The sequence below is a fragment of the Mustela erminea genome, chromosome 20 (assembly GCF_009829155.1).
Source record: "Mustela erminea isolate mMusErm1 chromosome 20, mMusErm1.Pri, whole genome shotgun sequence".
NCBI classification, from domain to species: Eukaryota; Metazoa; Chordata; class Mammalia; order Carnivora; family Mustelidae; genus Mustela; species Mustela erminea.
The window spans coordinates 23966089-23991303 of record NC_045633.1 but is presented as its reverse complement, the minus strand read 5'-3'; the positions used below and the strand labels follow the sequence as shown (position 1 = coordinate 23991303).

The 25215-nt window shown below is 55.9% G+C and overlaps 5 protein-coding genes across 7 annotated transcripts; all 5 read left to right on the top strand.

Annotated features, from left to right (window-relative positions):
* Positions 1-9789: 9789 nt before the first annotated feature.
* LOC116580859 (hemoglobin subunit zeta-like) lies at positions 9790-11008 on the top strand. The gene is made up of 3 exons (XM_032327661.1): positions 9790-9932; positions 10434-10638; positions 10780-11008. The coding sequence occupies exons 1-3, from the start codon at positions 9838-9840 to the stop codon at positions 10906-10908; spliced, it is 429 nt and encodes a 142-aa protein (XP_032183552.1). The 5' UTR covers positions 9790-9837; the 3' UTR covers positions 10909-11008.
* Positions 11009-11651: 643 nt separating this feature from the next.
* HBM (hemoglobin subunit mu) lies at positions 11652-12451 on the top strand. The gene is made up of 3 exons (XM_032327664.1): positions 11652-11787; positions 11953-12157; positions 12267-12451. Exons 1-3 carry the CDS (start codon positions 11696-11698, stop codon positions 12393-12395), a joined length of 426 nt encoding a protein of 141 aa, XP_032183555.1. The 5' UTR covers positions 11652-11695; the 3' UTR covers positions 12396-12451.
* Positions 12452-14026: 1575 nt separating this feature from the next.
* On the top strand, positions 14027-14864 carry LOC116580857 (hemoglobin subunit alpha-1/2). The gene is made up of 3 exons (XM_032327659.1): positions 14027-14179; positions 14291-14495; positions 14637-14864. Exons 1-3 carry the CDS (start codon positions 14085-14087, stop codon positions 14763-14765), a joined length of 429 nt encoding a protein of 142 aa, XP_032183550.1. The 5' UTR covers positions 14027-14084; the 3' UTR covers positions 14766-14864.
* A 1977-nt stretch (positions 14865-16841) lies between these two features.
* On the top strand, positions 16842-17644 carry LOC116580858 (hemoglobin subunit alpha-1/2-like). Its single transcript, XM_032327660.1, has 3 exons — positions 16842-16994; positions 17106-17310; positions 17452-17644. Exons 1-3 carry the CDS (start codon positions 16900-16902, stop codon positions 17578-17580), a joined length of 429 nt encoding a protein of 142 aa, XP_032183551.1. The 5' UTR covers positions 16842-16899; the 3' UTR covers positions 17581-17644.
* Positions 17645-19825: 2181 nt separating this feature from the next.
* Positions 19826-21713, top strand: HBQ1 (hemoglobin subunit theta 1). 3 transcript variants are annotated; one of them, XM_032327658.1, is made up of 3 exons: positions 19826-19970; positions 20094-20298; positions 20473-21713. In XM_032327658.1, exons 1-3 carry the CDS (start codon positions 19876-19878, stop codon positions 20515-20517), a joined length of 345 nt encoding a protein of 114 aa, XP_032183549.1. In that variant the 5' UTR covers positions 19826-19875; the 3' UTR covers positions 20518-21713. The 3 variants fall into 3 exon arrangements, with proteins under 3 accessions (XP_032183549.1, XP_032183548.1, XP_032183547.1); XM_032327657.1 differs by having other exon boundaries at positions 20389-21710; XM_032327656.1 differs by having other exon boundaries at positions 19826-20298; positions 20389-21712.
* Positions 21714-25215: the final 3502 nt, after the last annotated feature.

Below are 25215 nucleotides of genomic sequence, written 5' to 3'. Positions count from 1 at the left end.
CGCTTGCCTCTGTAGTCACTGGGGCCGTCAGGGTGGCAGCAGAGGTGGAGGGGGCTGCACGGAGTCACCAGGAGGGCTGCGGGCATCCTTCGCGGCGACCTGGGTCTCTCAGAGCGCACAGCGCAGCTGCGGAGGCTGGGCGCGTGGGTCGGGGGCACTGGGGATCCCACCGGGTGGCAGAAAGGGCGCCTCTTGGCCTTTACTTCCGAGGTCAGCGCTGGAGCCCACGTGGCCCCGCGGCCCTCCCGGGGCCCACTATGCTACTTACTCTCTTCCTCTGGAGTTCCTTCTACTCCCTGGTTGATGCTGGGTCGCAGCAAGAAGAGCGAAACGAGTGTGCCCCGTCCCTCCTTCATTCTTCCATTCTTCTGCTGCAGAACGTTTGTTGGTAGTCAGCCGCCAAGTATTTTTCTGGCTCTAATACAACAGCTAGAATAAAAATAAATAAAAATTTGGGGCGCCTGGGTGGCTCCGTGGGTTAAAGCCTTTGCCTTCCGCCCAGGTCATGATCTCAGGGTTCTGGGATCAAGCCCCGCATCGGGCTCTTTGCTCAGCGGGGAGCCTGCTTCCTCCTCTCTCTCTGCCTGCCTCTCTGCCTGCTTGTGATCTCTGTCTGTCAAATAAATAAGTAAAATCTTTTAATAAATAAAAATTTAAAAAGAAAAAACAGCTAAAATAAGCAAAGCCCCTGCCCCCTGGGGCTGAGCGTGGAGTGGGGAATGCACATCAGTCTACAGTCAGGTCACAGTTCATAGGAAAAAAGGCAGCTCAATTTTGCTCAAAATTAGAAAAAGGCAAACTAACACCACTAAAAATGAAACCTCACTCAAACCACTTCTCAACTACCTGCGGGACAAAAGTCCAAGACTTTGACCATACTCTGCCAGTGGTCCCTTCCACAGTGCAGACACGGGGGCAGCTCAGTTTCCTGACCACCCGGAACCGCCGTCCATCTTCAGGCACTGAATGAATAAACCATGAAAAGCCACAGAAACCTGTCACCTGACAAGGAATGAGGTTTCTGATAGTGGCTGTGAAGTGACGTCCAGCATTTATCAAATAAAAGGAAAGAAAAAAGGAAAAAAGGAGGGTGGTGTATGTATAACACAGTACCTCTTCTGTAAGAAGCGGGGGTGGGGGGGCACCTGGCTGGCTCAGGCAGTGGAGCATGTGACTCTGATCTCTGGGCAGGGAGTTCAAGTCCCATACTGGACGCAGAGTTTACTAAAAAGAAAAGGAAAAAAGTGACAAGAGATACAAATGTGTGTGTGCTGTGCATGTGCATTTTGGCATGTGGGTATGACCGTTCATAGCCCTGGGTACGTGCACTGGTGAGTGTTCATTAGTTTGTGTTCATTTTTTTTTTTAAGAAGAACTATGCCCCACATGGGACTTGAACCCAGGACTCTGAGATGGAGAGTCACGTTCTCTATGGACAGAGCCAGCCAGGCACCCCGTGGGATTGCTTATTCTTGAAAAAAAAAAAAAAAAATTTTTTTTTTTGCAAGGATAAACTGGAAATGTTTACAAATAATAATATGGGTGGGATGAAAATGAGAGCTGGAGGGAGCTTCCCCTAATCTAGCTTTCTCCATGATTTCAAACTTTTGCTCGCTCGTGTAAATCCTTGTTTTAAGACTTTATTTATTTATTTATTTTAAATTTCAAAGGGCAGCTGGGTGGCTCAGTCGGTCAGGTCATGATCTCAGGGTCATGAGATCAAGCCCTGTTCAATGCGGAGCCTGCTGGAGATTCTCTCCCTCTCCTCCTCCTTTCTCTCTCTCTCAAAATAAACAATAGATAAAATCTTTTTTAAAAAATTAAAAATAGGGGGCGCCTGGGTGGCTTGGTGGGTTGAGCCTCTGCCTTCAGCTCAGGTCATGATCTCAGGGTCCTGAGATGGAGCCCCACATCGGGTTCTCGGCTCAGTGGGGAGCCTGCTTCCCCCTCTCTCTCTGCCTGCCTCTCTGCCTGTTTGTGATCTCTCTCTGTCAAATAAATAAATAAAATCTTTTTTAAAAAATTAAAAACAGGAGTGCCTGGGTGGCTCAGTCGTTAAGCCTCTGCCTTCGGCCCAGGCCCAGGGTCCTGGGATCAAGTCCCACATCAGGCTCTCTGCTCAGTGGGGTATCTGCTTCTCCCTCTCCTGTCTCTCTCTCTCTCTCTTTCTCTGTCAAATAAATAAATAAAACATTAAAAAAAAAAAGACAAAGATGGAGAAATAAGGGTGACTGGTAGTGAGCACAGGGTTTATTTGGGGGGGATGAAAATATTCTAAAATTGATTGCAGTGATAACTGCACAGTTCCATAAATATAAGAACCGTTGAGGGGCGCCTGGGTGGCTCAGTGGGTAAAGCCGCTGCCTTCGGCTCAGGTCATGATCTCAGGGTCCTGGGATCGAGTCCCGCATCGGGCTCTCTGCTCAGCGGGGAGCCTGCTTCCTCCTCTCTCTCTCTCTGCCTCTCTGCCTACTTGTGATCTCTCTCTGTCAAATAAATAAATAAAATCTTTAAAAAAAATATATAAGAACCGTTGAACTGTCCACCTGGAGTGGGTGAACCGTATGGCTTGTGAATTATAGCTCAATGAGTCTGTAAAATCAAATGATAACAAGACAAAACGCTCTCAGATACGCTTCACCAAGACTCCCTAATCGTTAGCATTCCCCACAGCTGGCTTCACTCGCTTTCTTTCTGAGCCAGTTGATACAGACATGGTTCCCCTTTAATACCCTTAATATCCCTAAACATTTGGTGAGTTTCCTGAGGTCAGCAAGAGCACCGGATAGCAGAGCCAGAGAAGAACCACCCAAATTAGGAGACTAACACTGATCCGAACCCATTAACCCAGAGACCTCATCCACACGTGTCCGTTTCCCCGTCTGGAATCAAACCTTGCCTTTAACTAACTGGAATTTCAGTAAAGATTAAAAGAGAACAAAACATTAACAGTCTCCTTTGGTCCGCTCTTCAGTCTTTCCTTGCATGACCATAATTTTGAAGAGCACTTGCCAGTCACTTTCATCATGATGAGACTTAGGTGATTCATTTCTGGCAAGGAAACTGCAAAAGCGAAGCCGCGTCCCCCTCGAGGCATCCCCTATGCCCGTAACATTGATTTGTCCTTTACTGGTGATGTTCCCCTTGATCACCTAGTTGAAACGGGGTCTGCCAATTTTCTCCACGACAAAGCAAATTCGTATTTTATGTTTTCTAATGGATAACAAATTTTTTTAAAGATTTTATTTATTTATTTGACAGACAGAGATCACAAGCAGGCAGAGAGGCAGGTAGAGAGAGAGGAGGAAGCAGGCTCCCCGCTGAGCAAAGAGCCCGATGCGGGGCTTGATCCCAGGACCCTGAGATCATGACTTGAGCCGAAGACAGAGGCTTTAACCCACTGAGCCACCCAGCACCCCCAAATTTTTTACAAAGTGATCTGTTGAGACTATGAAAATATCCTGTTCTTTATACAATTTCGTGCACTGCTCCTAGCAGCCCCTGATGAGCCTTGCCTGTACCAATTGTTGCTGCGAAGGCGATTCTCCATCATTCCCTCTGCAGTTATCAGTAGGCATTCTACTGTAAAAAAAGCTTTTACTTCCCATTATCTTTTTGAATATATATCATTTTAACTCATTAATTTCCATTTTATCCAGGGGCTTATGATCTATTACCAATCATTATTTATTTTGATCCCCAAAGTGTCCCAGATTCGGACAAACTGACCCATGCGTCCTGCGATGGGCCCTGGCCACCTTCGGGTATGCTCCTTATTTCTGCCGTAAGACGTTCCAGGAGCACCTTGTGCTTTCCCTTCCCCTGCACCAGCCCAACACCAGACTGACAGCGGCCATATCCGCACGTAGTTTTGTTTCTTTCCACCGGGGAGTGAAATTTGGAAAGCAGGATGTGGGGGCTGGATGGGCTCCCTGCTCCTGGGGTGTCACCTCTTCCGCTCCCCCTCAGTGGAAGGAATTAAGAGATACGTTGATATTTATATACACACACGCACACATGAATATCTATCCTCAGTCAGTCCAAGCATGTCAGAAACCATAACCTCACACCAGCATCTCTAGTTACAGTCCAAGACCACATGGATTCTTCTTGTCTTCTCCCTGTCCACGTCCATGCCTCCCTCTCACACTAGTGAGAAACCTGGCTCTGGCTGTAGTCAAAACCGTGACTTATTTGCTCAGTTTCCTGTATGCTACCAATACCCAACTGAGTCAGCGTATACCAAGCAGCACCAGTAGCTGATATCATAATTTTGCAACTACATTACTGATTTTGTAGGATCAAAGCAAATAAGTGAAAATACTATGCCACGGGGAACCACTGTTTTCAGCCTAAGTGAAAATAGGTGCAAATATAAAAATAATAACATTTTTTTGTTTTAAAACATGTTTTATGATTGGGGTGCCTGGTCAGCTCAGTCTGTAGAGCATCAAACTCTTCATCTCAAGAGTTCCAGCCCCACAAGTTTACTTGGAAGAAGGGGTAGGGGCCCCTGGGTGGGTCAGTCAGTTAAACATCTGATGCTTCATTTTGGCTCCGGTCATGATCTCAGGGTCCAGGGATCAAGCCCCACGTCCGGCTTCCCGATCAACAGAATCTGCTTGTCTCCTCTTCCCTCTGCCCTACCTCCCCTACTAAAATAACTAAATACATCTTCTTTTTAAGGTTAAAATGTTTTTTATATGCTTTAAACTTTCTTTACTAAAAACTACATAAAGTCTGAATTGGAAATATTGTAAACTCATGTTTTACATACATATATCATAGTTCTTTTTTTTTTTAGATTTTATCTTCTTTATTTGACAGAGAGAGACACAGTGAGAGAGGGAACACACGTAGGCTCCCGCTGAGAAGGAAGCCCAATGCGGGCTCAGGACCCTGGGATCATGACCTGAACTGAAGACAGAGGCTCAACAACTGAGCCACGAAGGCACCCCTGTAGTTCAGGATCATGACCTGAGCCAAAATCAGACACTTCACCAACCAAGCCCTGACTTCTGGCCTTTAGCTCTGACTTCTAGTGTACTGGAAATATACAGATAAAGGATCCATCTAAAAAAAAAAAAAAACCCACTTCAGGCAAACCAGCAGACCAACCCAAAACAGACCGTGTTCTATGAGACACCTTGCCTGGACTGTTTGAAAATTCACTGATTTGGAGAAAAGGTGGGGTAAGAGGCAGAGCGCGGGACATGCTGGGCCTCTGAGCTAGAGAGCTGGGCCTGGTGTTTAACAATCAGGGCCCGAGGAAGCGGGGCTTTGCCCTCTATGGGATGCTGCCGAGAAGTGGGAGTAGCCCTATGATCCCGTAGCTTGAAACTCCTTACCTAGAAGCCTTCTCTGCCAGGACAGGGATGCTGGGCCCCCCTGCAGTTCCTCCATGCTCACCTGGGGCTTTGGTTGTCGCCGTCACAGGAGGACGCGGGCTGTGGGGCGGCAGCCCAGGGTCAGGGTGGTAGCTGCTGTGCTTGCCTGTTGCGCTCTCTCTGCATTGTAGGGCTTCCGCTCTAGAGCAGAGGCTCTGGCCAGCAGGGGTTTCTGTCCGTGGGTCCCGTGCTGTGCCCCCAGCTGTTAGAGCCGGCCTGGCTCAGGGCAGGGTCAGATGCCACCTGGAAAGATCCCATGGAGCTTCTGGGGGCTTTCGGGAACCTGCCGGAGATGGTTCTGGCTCCTTGCCTGGCGTTAGGGTCTGGGGGTTCTCTTCTCAGGGCCACAGAGAGACTCTGTTCTGAGGGGCAGTGCCCAAGGTGGGACCCCCTTCTCCAGGGTGGACATGGACCCAGAAGGACTCCTGCCCAACCACGGGCGTAGGGCAAGCGGGGTGGTCCCACGCACCTGGCTGTCCAGGAGCTGCCTGCCAGGAGCGGGCCTTTGGCAAACAGAGGCCCGAGACTGAGTCTCCTATGGGTTTTGTGACTGTGCCCAGCCTCTCCTCTGCTCTGGACCTCAGTTTCCACTGGACCCCACATGATCCCAGGGATCCTTTCCACCTCAAACAACCAGTGCCTGTTTGTTCCGGTGGCTCTGGAGACTTGAATGTGTGGGCAGCCCCATGAGGGCAGGCAGGAGCCCAGGCCTGCACACCGTGACCCTCCCCCACCAGTCCTCTCTACAGCCTCCATTTGGCCTGGAGATCCCTCCTGGGAGGGATTTCCAGGGGAAGGGTTGGCAGTCTCCTGTGGGTCATCTCCCTAGCTCGGGGCCCGAGCGCTGTCCTCATCCTCTGTAAGACGCAGAAGGCATTTCTGCTGGACTTCAGCCGTGCGCACCGGGACGATGACAACACCCGGCCAGCAAGGGCCCCCACCGTGAGCCTCCAATGCCTACTTGTGGTTTCAGACTTAGCTTCTCGGATAGCCGGCTCCAGCGGGCCCCACGGGCCGGTTGTGACGGGTATGCACGCACTGGACCGCAGGACATGAAGACGCGTTACCAGGGTCATTCAGCTGAAGGAAGAAAACACAGCATGTGAGTGTGCCTGGTGAGGAGGAAGTAATGTCCGTTCACCTTCTAGTCTGCAAACTCCCTCAAGGGGTCTCAAGGACCATGCATTGTCTCTATGAACAGAAAAGGCAGCTTTTAGGAAGGCTTTAAGGACACAGTGTGAACCGGTCCCCTCTTGGGGGCGCAAGGACCCTGGCAGCCCCAGACGTTGGAATGGGGGAATGACACCCACTGAGCTCTCAGGCCTAGTTTCATGGTCACACACACACACACACACACACACGTTTGCTGGTGATCTCTATGCCCAGCATGGGCCTCAGCTCACAACCCCAGGATCAAGAGCTGCATGTTGAGGGCACCTGAGTGGCTCAGTCCATCAAGCATCAGATTCTTGGTTTATGCTCAGGTCGTGACCTCAGGGTCATGAAATCGGCTCCACACTCAACGCAGAGTCTGCGCGACACTCTCCGTCTCTGTCTGTCCCTCTTGCTTGTGCTCTCTCTCTCTCTTTCAAATACATAAATCTTTTTGAAAACAAGAGTTCCGTGCTCTATGGGCTGAGCCAGTCAAGCGCCCCCTAACACATGCGTTCCTAATTCGTGGGGAAGGTCCTAGGAAATAATGGAAGGGTTATCTCTGAAGGTAAGTAGGTGAGAAGGGAGTTTTTTTTTTTGAAATTTTGTTTTTTAAGCTGTACTTTTCCAAAAAGATTTTATTTATTTGTTAGAGGGAGAGAATGCATGAGCACAGGCAGGGGCAGAGAGGCATAGAGAGAGGGAGAGGCAGCCTCCCTGCTGAGCAAGGAGCCCGATGGGAGGCTCAATCCCAGGACCCTGGGGTCATGACCTGAGCCGAAGGCAGAGGCTTAACCAGCTGAGCCACCCAAGTGTCCCTTTAAGCTGTCCTCTCATCAAGATTGCTGTTACAATGAACATGTTTAATTAAGGGGCATCTGGGCGGCTCAGTCGGTTGGGTGGCTGCCTTGCGCTGGGGTCACGATTCCAGAGTGGCACTCAGTGTGGGACTCATTATGGGACTCGATCCCAGGATCATGACCTCAGCTGAAGGCAGCCACCTGACTGACTGAGGCTCCCTGCCCAGTGCCCTATTTTTAAAGATTTTAGGGGCACCTGGGTGGCTCAGTGGGTTAAGCCTCTGCCTTCGGCTCAGGTCACCATCTCAGGGTCCTGGGATCAAGCCCCACATCAGGCTCTCTGCTAAGCAGGGAGCCTGTTCCCCCCTCTTTTTCTGCCTGCCTCTCTGCTTACTTGTGATCTCTGTCTTTCGAATAAATAAATAAAATCTTTAAAAGAAAAAAAGATTTTAAGTCACCTCTATACACAACACAGGACTTAAACTCACAACCCTGAGGTCAAGAGTCTTACACTCTACCAATGGAGCCAGCCAGGTACCCCCACAAGTTTAATTTTTTAATTAATTTTTTAAAAACCTTAAATACATGCACAGTGCATGTGTTAGAGAAAACCCTGAGAGTGTGTGTGTGTGTGTGTGTGTGTGTGTGTTCATAAAACACAGATGACAGAAATAAGCCAAGATCACCTGGTCAGCGAAAAGGAACCCAGGGATTCAAACCATCATGTGGGCAACGGCTCAACCCCATGGGTAAATTAAAGGGGTCACCCTGAATGCCGCCAGGCTGTGGTGACGCGCAGCCACCCCGTGAGGGCCGGCCCAGCCCAGCCCAGGAGCAGAACTGAGTGGTGGCCTGGGGAGCCCCACCAGGTGCTCTCCAGAAGGCAGCCCAGGGGGCCCGGGGGATGTGGGACAGGGGGAGTCAGCTGAGGAAACTGGGGCCTCCCCACCGGACTCAGGCCTGGACTCTGGGATCTGCCTGGAGGCCCCAACTCCCTGCTCATACCAAGACAGGGGGAGGTCGGGAACTGCCCCGCTCAGGTTCCCCCTCATGGCACAGGGTGGGCTTAGTAACGAGGACTGTGTGGGAGCCCTGTGAAAACACAGGGGCGCACAGGCAAACAGAGGAGAGTAAGCCTCATCCCTGAGGGGTAAGGGCCACTATCGTGCTGCAGCTGTGTTCAGCCTTTGTTTCTGTGGAAAAACATTGTCAGAGACGCTGGGGACAGGGGCGGGGGTGGGTGCTCAGTTGGTGGAGAGACTCTCAGGGTCCTTTGATAGAGCTCCAGTGTCAGGCTCCGAGCTCCTCCGGGAGTCTGCATCAGATGCTCTTTCCCTCTGTCTCTCTCTCTCTCACATAATAAATCAATTAATCTTTTAAAAATTCCTATATTTCTTCTTTTGAAAAAGACTGACTGATGGATTGATTTGACAAAGAAGGAGCACAGGCAAGGGGAGCTGCTGAGGGAGAGGGAGAAGCCGCTTCCCCGGCTCCCCGCTGAGCAGAAGCCCCACTCTGACCTTGACCCCAGAACCCCAGGATCATGACCCAAGCTGAGGACACTCACCCAACTGAGCTGAGCAGGTGCCCCTGAAGAAATATTCTTGTATTTCAAAAAAGGTGCGCTTGTGAGGAAATGATTATGTTAAATTTTAAGAATCAAGCTATAACTTAACTTAAAATACGTGCCTAAAAATGTACCCTTTGGAAGAACACATACTAACTAAAGGGACTAGTTAAGCACATTAGAACGGTTGCCTTATGGGGGAGGGGGAAAGGGGATACAAAACGCTAGGAGGGAGAGGAGACACAGTAGAGGCTGTGATGGGAACCGGGCAGGGGAACCCCAGGCTCCTGTAGTCCCAGGCTCTTCATAGGAGCCCAGCTACCCCCCGGCCGGGGGACCCAGCGTGGGGAGTCCCCCTGGTCAGGATTCTGGGGGAGAACTTCCTCTGGGTGGGGCAAGGGCTACAGAGCAGTGTCTGAAGCCAAGACTGCTACTCACACCCTGTGACAGCTGGCCTCAGTTTCCCACTGTGGACATCGGTTCAGTCCTCCACAAATTGTAAAGGAGGCGGCAGTGCAGAGGTGCCAGCACAGGAAGGAGGGGGAGTGCTTCTGTGAGAGCCTGAGGCATTCTAGGTCACCTTCTACCACAAGGACAGGGGGTCAGGAACAAGGGCTGTGGAGGCCAGTCCAAGGGCTGGGCTGACATGCGGACTCTCCACCCAGGCTTGGCCCCTATCTCCCTGCAACGTGGACTCTAGCTGTGGCCCAGTGGGGGAGGTTGGAGTGAGAGCCCCTCAGGGGCCAGGCCACCAGGCCCTGACCACCCACCCTCACTGGGTCTGATAAGAGACCCCACCCCCACAGCCCTGTCCCCTCTCCAGACCAACGGCCACAGCCTGGCCCCCACCCAGCCTCCCTGTGTATAAAGGGATCCTGGGGGGTGAGCCCCACAGAGGCTAGTCCTGAGCACGCCCAGCTCCGCTACCACCATGTCTCTGACCAAGGCCGAGAGGACCATCATCCTGTCCATGTGGGACAAGATCTCCACCCAGGCCGATGCCATTGGCACCCAGGCCCTGGAGAGGTGAGGGGGCGCCCCGTGGGCTGGCACAGAGCCAGGTAGGGCACAGTGTGGGGTTAGGGAGGACAGGGCCCAGCACGGAGGGACCAGGGAGGAGGGGGACGACACTCAGGGAGCAGGAAGAGGAGGTGGACGGAGAGGGCGTGTGGCTGTGAGACTGTCTTTTGTGCTGGGCCCAGCGCCCAGGTGTCCACAAACATGGCTGGAAGGAATCAGTGAAGCAATGAACGGGTTGCCCAGCGAGGGGACGGTGAGGGTGGGATTCCACCGTGCCCTGTCTGAGCCTGGGGTAAGAGGGGAAGCAGCAATGGGGATCCCGTCCTTGTGTAAAATTACAACATCGTATTCAACGGGAATGGTTTGCGTTAATGTTTATGTCTTCAAATGCTGCCTTCAAGTATGACTTCTCCAGGCCGCTGGCCTTTTCAACGCTGGGTAAGTTTTGCGCCCGAGGCGCACTCGCGCGCTGGCCTCACCAGGTGTGGCTGTCGCCCCCGCCCGCAGGCTCTTCGCCAGCTACCCCCAGACCAAGACCTACTTCCCGCACTTCGACCTGCACCCAGGCTCGGCGCACCTGCGCGTGCACGGCGCCAAGGTGGTGGCCGCGCTGGGCGAGGCGGTCAAGAGCATCGACAACATCAGGGACGCCCTGGCCAAGCTGAGCGAGCTGCACGCCTACATTCTGCGCGTGGACCCGGTCAACTTCAAGGTGGGCGCGAGGCTGGGGTCCCCTGGGGGGGGCGAGGGGCGCGGGCAGCCGCGGGGTGTGGGCCGCGGGAGCTCCGTTCCCCGCCCCCCACCGCACCCGCGCCCGCACCGGCGCTCACGGGGCCGCGCTCCCGCCCCTCAGCTCCTGTCGCACTGTCTGCTGGTCACCGTGGCCTCGCACTTCCCCGCCGACTTCACCGCGGACGCCCACACCGCCTGGGACAAGTTCCTGTCCATCGTGTCGTGTGTCCTGACCGAGAAGTACCGCTGAGCGCAGCCGCCCAACGGAGGGCGGGCTGCCGCCCCTTCCCTGCCCCGAACTTCCATAATTCCTCCACGGATTCTCCAATAAATGGATGAGGAGGAAGTGGCTCTTGTGTTCTCAGTATTGGCGGGAAAGAGGGGAGTGAAAGAAAGCGGGAGCGGCAGGAATGCGGCCGACCCCAGGGTCACCACCGGCTTGAAGGCCACCGCAAGGGTGGTCTGGGGCGATCCTTGGGCCTACGCACCCGAGTGGGGGAGCGGCAAAGCAGCGCAGGCGGGCCCATGCGGTTCTCAGGCTAGAGAGGACTTTGCTCCGCTCCTGCAGCCCAAATCGCCCAACGGTTGCTTTACTCTGCGTGCTGCGGGCGTGTGCGCCCTCCGGGGGCTTTTCCTCAAAGCCTGCTGTCACAGCTCCCGCGCTGCGGGGCCCCATGATAGGACACCCGCCCCCGCCCCGTCCCTGCGCTGCGCTCTTTCACGCGTCCTCCCACGGGCTGTCTCCGGGACAGGCCCTCACTTTGCCCGCGCGGGGGTTATTCCAGGTCCTGCTGATGTCTGCAGCAAAAGCGCGCACGCACAGCGCGTGAGTCCGTGCGGGAACACCCCCCGCCCCGGGCGGCGGCCTCCGCAGCCACAGGGACCCAGCCTGGAGACGCTTCCCGGCGCCGGCCGAGGGTCCCCGCGCTCCGGCCGCCGTCCCGCAGATAAGGGCAGGCGGGGCGCCTGGGGTGTGGGGAGGCTATAAGGAGGCCGGCGCGGCGGGAGGGGCCCCCAGAGCACTCCCCGCCAGCGCCATGCTCAGCGCCCAAGAGCGCGCCCAGGTCGCGCAGGTCTGGGACCTGATCGCCGGCCACGAGGCGTCCTTTGGGGCGGAGCTGCTGCTCAGGTGGGTTGAGGCGGAGTTTCCAGGATCACAGGGGGGCGGTGCCAGTGGGTTGGAGCCTGAGTCGGAGGAGGGGCCGAGACGGGGGATTTCCGGGTGTCTGGGCAGTGCAGGCGCGGGAAGGACCCCACGCGGCCTCCCTCCTAACTCACCCACCTGCTCCGTCAGGCTCTTCACGGTCTACCCCAGCACCAAGGTCTACTTCAAGCACCTGGGCTTCTGCCCTGACGAGACTCAGCTGCTGACCCACGGACAACGCATGCTCGAGGCGGTCGGCGTGGCTGTGCGACACATGGACAACCTGCGCGCCGCCCTGAGTCCGCTCGCCGACCTGCACGCGCAAGTGCTCCGCGTGGACCCCTCCAACTTCCCTGTGAGCCCGCCCGGGCCCCCGTAGGGTTCGCGCGCGCGCGCAGCCGGGGTTGGGGCTGGAGAGGGAATCGGCAGAGGCAGCGCCCCTTCATCCGCCCCTTCTCCCGCAGCTGCTGATCCAGTGTTTCCAGGTGGTGCTGGCCTCCCACCTGCAGGACGAGTTCACCGTAGAAATGCAGGCGGCGTGGGATAAATTCTTGACGGGCGTGTCGGTGGTGCTGACCGAGAAGTATCGTTGAGTCCCCAGCCCCGCGGGCTCCCGTCTCTGCGTGTCAATAAACAGGCTCCAACGGAGGGACCGTGCGCTTGTGTGGTCTTTGGGGAGCGGGTAGGCTGAGGTTATTGTGCCTGGCCAGAAAGCTCCGAGTCGGGTGTGAAGCCCCCCGGAATCTTAGGGCGCGATCCCAGACCTTTGCGCACAAGGGAAGAGGGGCCAGGAACTCTCAAATGGGGACGGTTCCCGGGTTGACAATCCCGAGTCTGGACAGGGTGTGGATCCCTAAACCTTGAACAGAACAATTCCCCTCCTATGATGGGGAAATGGGGGGAGGTGGCAAGTGGGAGCTAAGACGAAGGAGGTTTTCTGGGTGCAGTTCGTTTTCAACACATCCGCTGTGCCACACCGTTCACAAAGCACGTTTGCATTCACCACTCCTCGGCCCTCCCTCCGTGCCCTCCCGCTGGGAGCCGCTTCCCTGGACTCCTCCGCTCTTTTGCAGACAGATGCAGGCACGAGGCCAAGGGTCAAGTTCCTGGCGGGAGGTCCGAGGTAGGGACCCCGCGGACCTTCTCTTCCTTCCCTCCCCTTGACGCTCAGTCTGCAGGAAACGTTGCCCCAGCCAAGTTAGCGCCTCCCTCTGAATCTCCTGGGGCGGGGGTCTGGGGAAGGAGCTCCTGACAGCCAGGATCAAGCAGACACCCCATCCACACAACTGCTCTGATACCGAACATGGCCAGGAGCAGTCTGAGCCTAATGCATCCGACGTAAACACAAACAAAAAGCTGACACCGTGCTGGCTCTTTGAAATAATTTATAAGACCATAAAGCAGGGTCAGCACCAGGCAGGCCCAGGGCCCCCCAGCTTCCACTACATCGTTCCTTTCAGTCTCTGCGGATCCCCCAACCAAGGTGTTCCTCTCCTTCACCGCCAGACCCGGTCCCCAGGGTCAGTCTCTCCCCTCTGTGGCATGCGGGGGGCAGGAATCCTAGCACTCTACGGAGAACCTTCTCCGATAAGGGAATGAGGCCAGGGAGTGGGGACTCCAGGAGCTCACCAGACTCTGAATGAGGAAAGTTCCCTGCTGAAAATCTCTGTGGGCGCAGAGAGCACGGAGCCCCACCTGGCCAGACGTGCCCAAGTCCAAAGGATGCCAGAGAGTAAGCTCTGACTTGTGGGAAACTACCCACCCTACCTGGCTGTGCCTGTGCCTGTTACCGACGGTGGCCAGGAACCCCTGCCCACCATGAGGGGAAGGAGGGCTTGGAGCCCCTGATCCGACATTATCTCCCTCAGCCCCACTGTTTACACGGACTGTCTACAGCCTTGGTCCTTGGGAACGTTTGGTGCAGAAGCAGCTTGTTTCACTTCGGAAAATGTGCTCTCCTTCCCAACCAGCAAATACCCCAGGCTCCCAGCCAAAAGCCGGAGCCTGTCGGGTGGGTCGGGAACCTGTGTGGGCTCCCCGGAACCACAGGAGAGGAAATGAAGGGTACCATACAGAACTGGATCCCGGTCTGGGCCGGGGAGAGAGAGTGAAGGCTGCCTTGGGACCCCCGCCAGTACTCGCCGGGAACACCTCCTGGCACCGGGCCAGCCAATGAGCGCGGGTCGGGAGGGCGCGCCCCTCGCGCACCGGGCATTTAATGCCCCGCGCTCCCCGCGCCCCGCACATTTCTGGTTCTCACACAGACTCAGAAAGAACTCACCATGGTGCTGTCTCCCGCCGACAAGACCAACGTCAAGTCCACCTGGGACAAGATCGGCGGCCACGCGGGCGAGTATGGCGGAGAGGCTCTGGAGAGGTGAGGACCCCCCCACCTTCCCCCGTTGGGATCGGGGCTCCCCGACCCCTCGCGGCGCCTGTCCGCCACCGCCCCGCCTAACCCCGGCTCGCCCACCCTTTCCTCCCGCAGGACCTTCGCGTCCTTCCCCACCACCAAGACCTACTTCCCCCACTTCGACCTGAGCCACGGCTCCGCCCAGGTCAAGGCCCACGGCAAGAAGGTGGCCGACGCGCTGACCAACGCCGTGGCCCACATGGACGACCTGCCGGGAGCCATGTCCGCTCTGAGCGACCTGCACGCCTACAAGCTGCGTGTGGACCCCGTCAACTTCAAGGTGAGCGCGGGCGGGTCCGGAACGAGGGGGCGGGCGGGGCCGCGAGGCCTGCTGGCCTGGCGGAGAGTCCCTTGGGGTCCCGAAGGTGGAGCGCGGCCGGCCGCGTCCCGCGACGGCCCCTGACGTCCCCTCCCTCCGCAGCTCCTGAGCCACTGCCTGCTGGTGACCCTGGCCTGCCACCACCCCGCGGAATTCACCCCCGCCGTCCACGCCTCCCTGGACAAGTTCTTCAGCGCCGTGAGCACCGTGCTGACCTCCAAATACCGTTAAGCTGAAGCGGCGGCGGTGCTCGGGCTCCCGGCCCGGGGCCCTCTTGCGCTTCGCGCACCTCAACCTCCCGATCTCTGAATAAAGTCTGAGTGGGCTGCAGCCTGTGCGCGTCTCTCTGTTCTCTGTGTGCGAACGTGCGGGGTGAGGGGAAGGCCGGGGGTTCTCCTCGCTTCGCACCACGGACCGTCCGCAGCGGCCAGGAGAGGGACAGTAGGAGAAGGAAGGCGGATGCTTCCGGGAATGCGCCAAATCATCCTCCAGGCCCCTGTGGTACCAGACTTCCAAGGGTTCCTCTCTGGGCTGAGAGATAGGGGAGTCCTAAATTTGCCACCCTCCTCTTTTTTTTCTTATGTTTTAATGTATCTGTTTGCTTACAAGAGAAAGCGGGGAGGAAGGGGGAGAGGGCGGCACAGACTGCCCGCTGAGCTCGGGGCCCCCATGGGGTCCGTCTGTTGACCCCGAGATCACAACCTGAGTGGAAACCGAGAGTCCCACACTCCAGAGTCCCACGCCCTAGGGACTGAGCATCCAGGCACCCCACCACTCTCTTGAGTTCTCCCTGATGCCCGTTAAATAGTCGAGATCAAAACAAAGGAAACGAAACACAAAAATACAGCACTCCCCGGCAAGTGTGGGTGCTGGGTGACGTCTGCAAGATTCCCACCCCCTTCCTACATGAGGGAAGGTGGGTTGGAAAGGGGGTCGCAGCTTTCTGCACCCTTCCTGGGTCACGGAACCCTCTGGGGTTGGCGGCAGGGAGAGAGTCGAGGGGAAGAGTGGGGCATGGCTGACAAGGCCTGGGCGCACCATGGGGAGGGCTTGAGCGCAGTACCTAGCTCCCTTGTGTCTGTGAGGCACACAGACAGCTCACTGCATTTGCAGTCCTGGGTCCCCCAGCTCACGGCTCCTCCCACTCAATAGTCCGAGGCTCCTGGGGTCTCCCAGCACCCAGGGTGTTCCCCGGGGTCTCTGCCTTGTAGCCATGAGCACCACTGGCCAAGGCCCCTGGCCAAAGTGCAGAACGAAGTCCTGGACTCCACTTGGTAGAGGGCACCCAGCCGGGCAACCACCCCAAGGAGGCCTCCGGCAGTGCCTCCAGCCCAGCCTGGTCTCCAGGCAACACGCAGCCTGGGCAAGGTCTGAGCCGGTGGCCGAGCCCCCTGCTCACCGCTTTCTTTTTGGATAAGAATCTTTCTGAACGGCTGGGAAGGGGCTTCCTCCTCTGCACTGCGCACCCCTCCTCTGCCCTAAAGGCCAATTTATTTTTATTTAAATGTGGAAAACAATCCAGAAATAAGCTAAAATACGCCTGTGCTTTCTCCCCCCCCCCCCACAGGTCGTTTTGTGTTATTCAAAGTAGGGAAAGAGAGTCCCTCTGCCTTGCCCCCCACCCCTGCAGCAGGAACACAGGTTGACGGTTTGGGCACTGGGCATGGCGTCCGGGGCGGCCTGGGGCTCAGTCTCACAACCCTGAGATCACGACCGGAGGCTAACCCAAGAGTCAGATGGCTTCGCAGACAAAGCCACCCAGGCGCCCCACTGTGGGTCATTTCTACAGTTCTGTTAGTTTCCTGTTAATAACCTTTGTCAGTTCCTCTTTCTTCCTCTTCCTGTCAGTTGTCACCTCTTTCCCGTGCAAATATACAGGAGCTCTTCCCACGTTCGGAGTGCCAGCCATCGGCTGAGACATGTTCCCCAAGTCTCGCCTAAAAAGGACTCAGTGTCAGGGGGATTGTCCCAAGCCTAGGAGGTGGGTCTTTGATTTCTCTAAGCCCCCGGTGTCCAGCAGCGCGCGCACCAGCTTGGGGGCTGGGAGATCACTTCCTGAGGCGGTGGAAGCAGAGGCCTGAAGAAGTGGGTGTGGGGAGACAGCCAGAGACCGCACCCCGCACCCCGCAACCCCCCCCCCACCCCGGGCCCCGCAAGCCTGCAGCGAAGTCCCCATGGTTCCCGGCGGGCGCTGACCGCTCGCGCGCACCCCCTGCCGGCCGGCCTCGCCGCGCAGCCCGGCTCCGCACCAGCCAATGAGCGCGGGCCGGGAGGGCGCGCCCCTCGTGCCCCAGGCATTTAATGCCCCGCGCTCCCCGCGCCCCGCACATTTCTGGTTCTCACACAGACTCAGAAAGAACTCACCATGGTGCTGTCTCCCGCCGACAAGACCAACGTCAAGTCCACCTGGGACAAGATCGGCGGCCACGCGGGCGAGTATGGCGGAGAGGCTCTGGAGAGGTGAGGACCCCCCCACCTTCCCCCGTTGGGATCGGGGCTCCCCGACCCCTCGCGGCGCCTGTCCGCCACCGCCCCGCCTAACCCCGGCTCACACACCCTTTCCTCCCGCAGGACCTTCGCGTCCTTCCCCACCACCAAGACCTACTTCCCCCACTTCGACCTGAGCCCCGGCTCCGCCCAGGTCAAGGCCCACGGCAAGAAGGTGGCCGACGCGCTGACCAACGCCGTGGCCCACATGGACGACCTGCCGGGAGCCATGTCCGCTCTGAGCGACCTGCACGCCTACAAGCTGCGTGTGGACCCCGTCAACTTCAAGGTGAGCGCGGGCGGGTCCGGAACGAGGGGGCGGGCGGGGCCGCGAGGCCTGCTGGCCTGGCGGAGAGTCCCTTGGGGTCCCGAAGGTGGAGCGCGGCCGGCCGCGTCCCGCGACGGCCCCTGACGTCCCCTCCCTCCGCAGCTCCTGAGCCACTGCCTGCTGGTGACCCTGGCCTGCCACCACCCCGCGGAATTCACCCCCGCCGTCCACGCCTCCCTGGACAAGTTCTTCAGCGCCGTGAGCACCGTGCTGACCTCCAAATACCGTTAAGCTGAAGCGGCGGCGGTGCTCGGGCTCCCGGCCCGGGGCCCTCTTGCGCTTCGCGCACCTCAACCTTCCGATCTCTGAATAAAGTCTGAGTGGGCTGCAGCCTGTGCGCGTCTCTCTGTTGTTCTCTGTGTGCGAACGTGCGGGGTGGGGGGAAGGCCGGGGGTTCTCCTTGCTTCGCACCACGGACCGTCCGCAGCGGCCAGGAGAGGGAAAGGAAGACGGGGAAGAGGAGGGGGGAGTGGGGCCGGTTCTGCCGCCCCTGCCTGGGATTTCCCGCTCCCCACCGGCACCGGGGAGTGCTCTGCTGCACGCAGGCCAAGCCCTCCATTTCATTCCGGAGCTTTGTGGATTTTCCTGCGATTTGCTCGAACAATGAACTGCTTTTCCTTTATGTTTTATGACACACGCTTGGTTGGAGAGTTCATGGGCCTCCAGCCTGGACCTCTGAGCTCTCCCACTGCTTTCCCTGAAGTTGGGGGGTGGGGAAGACCAGAGGTCAGGCTCCTGGGAGTCTCACCAAATGCCCCTGACCTGTCAAGTGCTCCTCAAATACGCACACAATCTAGATGAAATCGGGATGAGCAGCCCATCCCAGATGCCAGGCAATTTCCTGGTGGTGCTGCTTTCTCCCAGGGTCACTTCCAGGACACACGCTGTGAAGAGCTTGCTGTCCTGGGGCTATATGGACCTGGAGGCCTGGCTTTGGGGGTCAGCTCAGCACTGACTACATAGCCCAGAGGCCCACCACCCCCAACCCCCCTACACACACACACACACACACACACACACACACACACACTGCAACAGAGAAGAGCCAGGTCCTGGGTCTCAGCACTCCTGTGTGCTTCCTGCCCTCAGAGCAAGCCCCCTGCCGCCTCGGTGTCTGGTCCTGGCAGCCATGGGGGCCCAGCCCCCAGCTAACAGCAATGTCCTTTCTTCCCGAGGTCCCAGAGTCATCCTTGGAAAATGAGATGGCAGGCCTCTGCCTCAACTGGTGACACTTGTGGCACAGCTGGTGGTACAGTATGAGCTCCCAGTACTAGGCAGTCTTCTTTCTTTTGTTATCATGAAAATGATGGCCTGGGCTCAAGGTGGGAAAACCCAAATGTCTACCGGGGGATGAACGTGTAAACAAAACGCAGTCAGTCATGAAGAGCTGGAAGCGGGGACACAGCCTAGAGCAGGAAGGACCCCGGGAATGGTGCTAAATGAAAGAAGCCGGACACAGGAATGTGTGATTTCACTCACATGAAACGTCCAGAATAGGCGTCCTCACACAAAGACCAGGCTGCTGGGACTGGAGGAGAGGGGGTATGGGGTGACTGCTAATGGGGACAAAGTTTCCATTTGGGATGATGACAGTGGTGGTTGCACAACACTGTGGATGTGGTTAAAGTCACTTCAAAATGGCTTAGATGGGGTTGGCATCTGGGTGGCTCAGTTGGTTAAGTTATCTGACCCTTGATTTCGGCTCAGGTCGTGATCTCAAGGTTGTGAGACGGAGCCTGGCATTGGGCTCCACTCCCAGCTTAAGAGTCTCTCTTCCTCGGCCAGTCCACCCTCTCTCTCCCTCTCAAAAATAAAATAAAATAGAATAAAATGGCTAATATGGTAATCTTATGTTATATAGTAATTGTACCAAAAAGTTTATTTAAGTAGGCTCCACACAGGTCTTGAACTGAGCGCCCTGAGATTAGGACCTGAGCTGAGATCAAGAGCCGGCTGGGTAACCGACTGAGCTCCCCAGAAGCCCCCCACCCGGCAATTCTTTTAATGCGGGGAGCGGTGCCTGGCACAGAGTGGGGGCCCCACAGGGATCAGGTATCGCTTTTGAGATATGTCCGAGGCATTTAATACCTGTTTTCCGTCCTGAAAGAACAATTGCTACGAGCCCCGCTCAGGACATTGGTTTCCCGCTGAAGTCTCACAAGTTTGGGAAGAGGACCTTTTCCTGTTCATTTTATACCATAAATGCGAAAATAGAGTCATCACAGGCTCTGGAGGAAGGGAGGGAGAATAAGTTGAGAGTCACTGTCAAAGTTCATGATACAATTCAGGATCCCCTAATACTAGTAAGTGAGGACTTTCCGGACCGTAGACACTAGGAGAATGGGACGGCGGCGTCCACGGCTACCAGGAAGGTGCCAAGCTCCGGGACCGCTCGGAGCCAGACTCCGCTAGCAGGGGTGCGGCGCGGACGCGGCGGCGGCGCCCCCTGGAGGCCGCGGGGACCCCGGTGGCGCAGGCGCAGGGACCGGGCGCGGGGCGCGCGCGCGGCAGGACGCAGGCTCCGCGATGGCGCTGTCCGCCGCGGACAGGGCAGCGGTGCGCGCGCTCTGGAGGAAGCTGGGGAGCAACGTCGGCATCTACACAACCGAGGCCTTGGAGAGGTGCGGCCACCCGGCCCCCGTGACCTCCGGCTCCCGGGCTTTGCGCCTCCGCCGCCGCGCCGGGTACCCCCGCCCCCCGGGCTTCCTCCCCAGGACGCACCTCACTCGAGCTTCCTCCCGCAGGACCTTCGCGTCCTTCCCCGCCACCAAGACCTACTTCCCCCACTTCGACCTGAGCCCCGGCTCCGCCCAGGTCAAGGCCCACGGCAAGAAGGTGGCCGATGCGCTGACCCTCGCCGTGGCCCACCTGGACGATCTGCCGGGCGCGCTGTCGGCGCTGAGCGACCTGCACGCGCTCCAGCTGCGGGTGGACCCCGTCAACTTCAAGGTGAGCGCGGCCGGGCGCGGGGCCCGCGGTGGCCGAGGCCGGGCGGTGGCGGAGGGCGGCTCCGGGCCGGACGACTCCCTCTCCCTACAGTTCCTCGGCCACTGCCTGCTGGTCACCCTCGCCCGGCACTACCCCGGAGACTTCGGCCCCGCCATGCACGCCTCGCTGGACAAGTTCCTGAGCCACGTGAGCGCGGCGCTGGCCTCCAGCTACCGCTAGACTCCAGGGGGCGTCGCGGGACCCCAGCCGCCCCTCCCGAGAGCTCCGGAGTCCCAGTAAAGTCCAGCCAGAAAGCCTCGACCGGCCGCACGTGTCGTCTCTGGGGGCGCGCGCGGGTCTGCGGGGTCGGGGGGTCCGGGCACCTCTGAGGCGCACCCCACGTCATCAGACCCGGGCGCGCCCCTGGCTGCTCGCTGGGCGCCCTGCGCGGTCGAGGGGAGCCCTAGGTCGCCCCCATCCCTGGCGCCCGAGACAGGCTTGGGGAGGGGCCCGGACCGTCCTCCGGAACCGCCCTCAGGGTCCACCCTCCGGGAAGGGGAGGGAGCGGCGCCTCCTGCCGGCGGGGCCCAGGACCTGCGCAGACTAAGGCCCTGGAGGGGGCCCTGGAGGCCGGTGTGAGAGGCCCTCGCCAGACCCTGGACCTGGGCGGTGGGAGTCGTGTAGTAGACAAGGTGGATCCGGCGGGAGCCCTGCCTACACCCCACACTTCTGAGGAGACAGACGTCAGAGCATTTTTCTGTTTTGTTTTGTTTTTAGCTATTTCTTCTCCAAATCAATCATAGTCATTAAAGAAACAGAAAATAGCGCACTTACTGCCCCTTCCTCTGTATCCCAGCGGGTCCAGCGCATCCACCTGGCGCAGGAGCAACTGTGAACACACGGGGAGGACATGGGGTCAGATCAAGAGCGTGTGTGTCACACACACACACACATACACAGACACGCAGGCGTGCAACAAGCTAACATTGAATGCACAGCGCTCCAGGTCCTTCCGGGAACATTTGGATATATTTTTCTTAAATGGCATCCTCAAAGTGACACTGGGAAAAGTGGCACATAGGACATATAGAGAGGAAAGTGCCCGGTCCGGGGAGGGAAGAACAGCAACATGGGGGGATTGGAGAAAAATACTGTCACAGACAGCGGGGGAAGGGTTCCAACCTTCCTCACACAAGACACACCTCCACATTCTTTTACCTTCCCCCACCTTTTTCTGAGCTAGTGAACCCAGCAGAAGAGCAAGTGGAAGGAGAAACTGGCAGCTCACAGGGGCCGATGGCACACAGACATTTGCAGTGATCCTCAAACACGTGCATGTTGAAATGCTCCTTAACAGGATAATGAGCAGGAAAAGACATAAAAAGGCAAGATCTAATACACTTGTGCTGGAAGTGTACCCCAGAATGACCTTCTGGGGGGCACCTGTGTGGCTCAGTGTCAGCTAAACGTAGGCCTTCGGCTCAGGTCATGATCCCGGGGTCCTGGGTTGGAGCCCCAGTTGGGCTCCCTGCTCAGCGGAGAGTCCGCTTCTCCCTCTCCCTCAGCCCCCACCCCTGCTTGTGGGCTCACTCGCTCTCTCGCTCAAATAAATAAACTCTAAAAAAAAAAAAGAAAACGACCTTTCGGGAAAGCATTTCAGGTGTGCACAGTCGTGGGCTGGCGAGTGTCTCATGATGGGTGCTCCGGCCTTCCGGGAAGGGGCTTATCTGCAGCATTTGCCGGTGCTCTGATGACTGAGGTCAAGTTACCAAATGCTATCGCTGGAGGGAAAACTAGGAAGACACATATAGTTTCTGCCTCTGTTGTATTCCCACTGTCCAAATGCAAGATGCACTAGAGGTCCACATGGGTAATAGGAACACAGATAGTAGTGAACTGTAGTGACGTAATTGAAAGTAAAGAGTTTTCAGGAAAAAAAGAGCTTTCAGTATTTTGTTTTTAACAAATTATTTGTAAATTAATACACTTTAATTTTTTAATGCTTATTTAGTTGTCAGGGAGAGAGCACAAGCAGGGGAGCAGGGGGAGCCCCAGGCTCCTTGCGGAGCAAGGAGCCCAACTCGGGGCTCAATCCCAGGACCCTGAGATCATGACCTGAGCTGAGGCAGATGCTTAGCCCATGGAGCCACCCAGACACCCCCTTGCTTAATTTTTAATAGTGGAGCACTCAGAATTCCTTAAGGTTTAGCATGAGCTAATGTTTTTAATTACGTCAACTCTATACCCAATGTGGGGCTTAAACTTAGAACCCCACGATCAAGAAGTGTGAGCTCTCCGACTGAACCCAGTGGACACCCAGGCTAAATGGTCCTAAAAGCATCAACGAGCAAAGGAGATAATAAGGAGCTTTCAGGCCAAAACCAAAGTAAAGGCGAGAACTCCGACAGGGAGAGATTATCACAACACCTAAACTCCTGGGTCCTGAGATATTTGCCAAAACTAGCAAACTGGGGATAGAATCTTCTTCCTCATGGGCTCATACGCTTAAAAAAAAAAAAAAAAAAAAAGCCAGTATAAGGTGATGTGCTCAGTAGGTGACTCTTCCCCATAAAACTGGGCCCCCAAAGGCTACACGCACTGGACAATTCCTTCCTTTCCTCAAACATAAGGCCTGAGGAAAAAAATAGCTTGGTGTTTAGCCAAAAAGGAACATCATTTCCTGATGTTAAAATCCCATGATCTGGGGTACCTGGGTAGCTCAGTGGGTTAAGCCTCTGCCTGCGGCTGGGGTCATGGTCTCAGGGTCCGTCCTAGGATCGAGCCCCACATTGGGCTCTCTGCTCCGCGGGAGCCAGCTTCCTCCTCTCTCTCTCTCTGCCTGCCTCTCTGCCTACTTGTGATCTCTGTCAAATAGATAAATAAAATCTTAAAAAAAAAAAAAATCCCATGATCTGCAACACAAGTTCCTGTCACCTGAATGGTCTCCCCCCAATCTCAGACTATGGATTTCATTTAAAATGATCCTGGAGGGGTGCCTGGTGGCTCAGTGAGTTGAGCCTCTGCCTTTGGTTCAGGGTCCTGGGATCGAGCCCCACGTAGGGCTCTCTGCTCAGCGGGGAGCCTGCTTCCTCCTCTCTCTCTCTGACTGCCTCTCTGCCTACTTGTGATCTCTGTCAAATAAATAAATAAATAAAATCTAAAAATAAAAAATGATCCTGGACTCAGGGCACCTGGCTGGCTCAGTCAGTGGACTGTGCAACTCTTGGTCTCGGGGTTGTGAGCTCACGCCCCACACTGGGTGTAGAAATTACTTAAAAACTAACCAAATAAAAATATTTTTTAAAAAATTTTCCCAAACATTCTCAGGGATCCTTCATAGGCCCCAGGCACCTACAGAAGCAAATAAATCCTCCGTGGATAAAGGCGCCTCATCACAGACCACAGAAGGCAAAGCGCAGCAAACTCACCAAGCACACGAGGGGTTACGGCACACCGTGTGTGAGAGCCGGCAGACCCGTGAGTCTGCATGACAGACCACGAAGGTCAGGCACCAAATGTGTCAGGTTCAATTACGGGTGTGCCTAGTGTATTAAGAAAAAAAAGATAAGAAAAAAAAAAAGAAAGAAAAAAAAGATCAAAGATGAGATTTTATTTTTTATTTTTTTAAAGATTTTATTTATTTATTTGACAGAGAGAGATCACAAGTAGGCAGAGAGGCAGGCAGAGAGAGAGAGAGGAGGAAGCAGTCTCCCTGCTGAGCAGAGAGCCTGATGCGGGACTCGATCCAGGGACCCGGAGATCATGACCTGAGCCGAAGGCAGAGGCTTAACCCACTGAGCCACCCAGGCGCCCCACAAAGACAAGATTTTAAATATCTGCAGGAAGTAATAAAATATAAAAAGGGACACAGCACCTATGATAAGCTGGCATTTTGATATGAATTGCATTAAACCTGTATACACAGATGAAGAAAAGACACAGTCATCAAAACGTAAAATCCGGGCACCTGGGTGGCTCAGTGGGTTAAGCCTCCGCCTTTGGCTCAGGTCATGATCCCAGGGTCCTGGGATGGAGCCCCGTGTCGGGCTCTCTGCTCAGCGGGGAGCCAGCTTCCCCCACTCTCTGCCTGCCTCTCTGCCTGCTTGTGATCTCTGTCAAATGAATAAATAAAATCTTTAAAAAAAAAAAAACAACCTTAAAACCCAATGGATAAGTTAAACAGACAAAACACGATCATTAAGAGAAGTAGGGAACTTAAGGTAGGTTAGAATAAATTCTCCAGGGCTCCTGGGTGGCTCAGATAGTTAGGTGTCTGCCTTCGATTTGGGTCACGGTCCCAGGGTCCTGGGATTGAGTTCCGCATGGGGCTCCCAGCTCAATGGGGAGCCTGCTTCTCCCTGTCCCACTCCCCCTGCCTCTCTGTCTCTCATGAATAAATGAAAATCTTTAAGAATAAGTTTTCCAGACTACAGCCCCGGCACACCCTGAGCAGGAGCTCCTCCTGACGTTCTGTACCCCGGGGCCTCACGCGCCTCTAGTCAAGGATGTACTTGAAGCAGGAGAGTGAGCCCAGGCAGAAGATGCAGTGTAAGAAGGAATGAACAAACGAAGCAGCAAATACAAACATTAATTCTGAATAAAATAATGTCTGTGGAGTTACACAGAACAAAGCCTCAACAGACATGAAACACCAGACAGATAGCGACAACTGTCAGAACCGAGTCACAGCGGCACGACATTCAAGAGCTCTTAAGTCCTCATCTCATCCAGGGGCACAAAAGGCTTTTATCAATGTTAGATTTCGGTAGGTGTATTAGTTTCCTATTGCTGGCGTAACACAAACTTAGTGACTTAACACAAATGTATTCTCTATAAATTATTTTATCATTATTATTTTTTAAGGATTTTATTTATTTATTTGACAGAGAGAGACATGGTGGGAGGGGGAACACAAGCAGGGGGAGTGGGAGAAGGAGA

Bases quoted from the DNA above. Each gene is read 5' to 3' on its own strand.
- LOC116580857 (XM_032327659.1), top strand. From the start codon at position 14,085: ATGGTGCTGTCTCCCGCCGACAAGACCAACGTCAAGTCCACCTGGGAC. The intron at 14,180-14,290 runs GTGAGGACCCCC...TTCCTCCCGCAG, and splicing joins GGCGGAGAGGCTCTGGAGAG to GACCTTCGCGTCCTTCCCCA. The intron at 14,496-14,636 runs GTGAGCGCGGGC...CTCCCTCCGCAG, and splicing joins TGGACCCCGTCAACTTCAAG to CTCCTGAGCCACTGCCTGCT.
- LOC116580858 (XM_032327660.1), top strand. From the start codon at position 16,900: ATGGTGCTGTCTCCCGCCGACAAGACCAACGTCAAGTCCACCTGGGAC. The intron at 16,995-17,105 runs GTGAGGACCCCC...TTCCTCCCGCAG, and splicing joins GGCGGAGAGGCTCTGGAGAG to GACCTTCGCGTCCTTCCCCA. The intron at 17,311-17,451 runs GTGAGCGCGGGC...CTCCCTCCGCAG, and splicing joins TGGACCCCGTCAACTTCAAG to CTCCTGAGCCACTGCCTGCT.
- LOC116580859 (XM_032327661.1), top strand. From the start codon at position 9,838: ATGTCTCTGACCAAGGCCGAGAGGACCATCATCCTGTCCATGTGGGAC. The intron at 9,933-10,433 runs GTGAGGGGGCGC...CCCCGCCCGCAG, and splicing joins GGCACCCAGGCCCTGGAGAG to GCTCTTCGCCAGCTACCCCC. The intron at 10,639-10,779 runs GTGGGCGCGAGG...CCCGCCCCTCAG, and splicing joins TGGACCCGGTCAACTTCAAG to CTCCTGTCGCACTGTCTGCT.
- HBM (XM_032327664.1), top strand. From the start codon at position 11,696: ATGCTCAGCGCCCAAGAGCGCGCCCAGGTCGCGCAGGTCTGGGACCTG. The intron at 11,788-11,952 runs GTGGGTTGAGGC...CTGCTCCGTCAG, and splicing joins GGGGCGGAGCTGCTGCTCAG to GCTCTTCACGGTCTACCCCA. The intron at 12,158-12,266 runs GTGAGCCCGCCC...CTTCTCCCGCAG, and splicing joins TGGACCCCTCCAACTTCCCT to CTGCTGATCCAGTGTTTCCA.
- HBQ1 (XM_032327656.1), top strand. From the start codon at position 19,876: ATGGCGCTGTCCGCCGCGGACAGGGCAGCGGTGCGCGCGCTCTGGAGG. The intron at 20,299-20,388 runs GTGAGCGCGGCC...CTCTCCCTACAG, and splicing joins TGGACCCCGTCAACTTCAAG to TTCCTCGGCCACTGCCTGCT.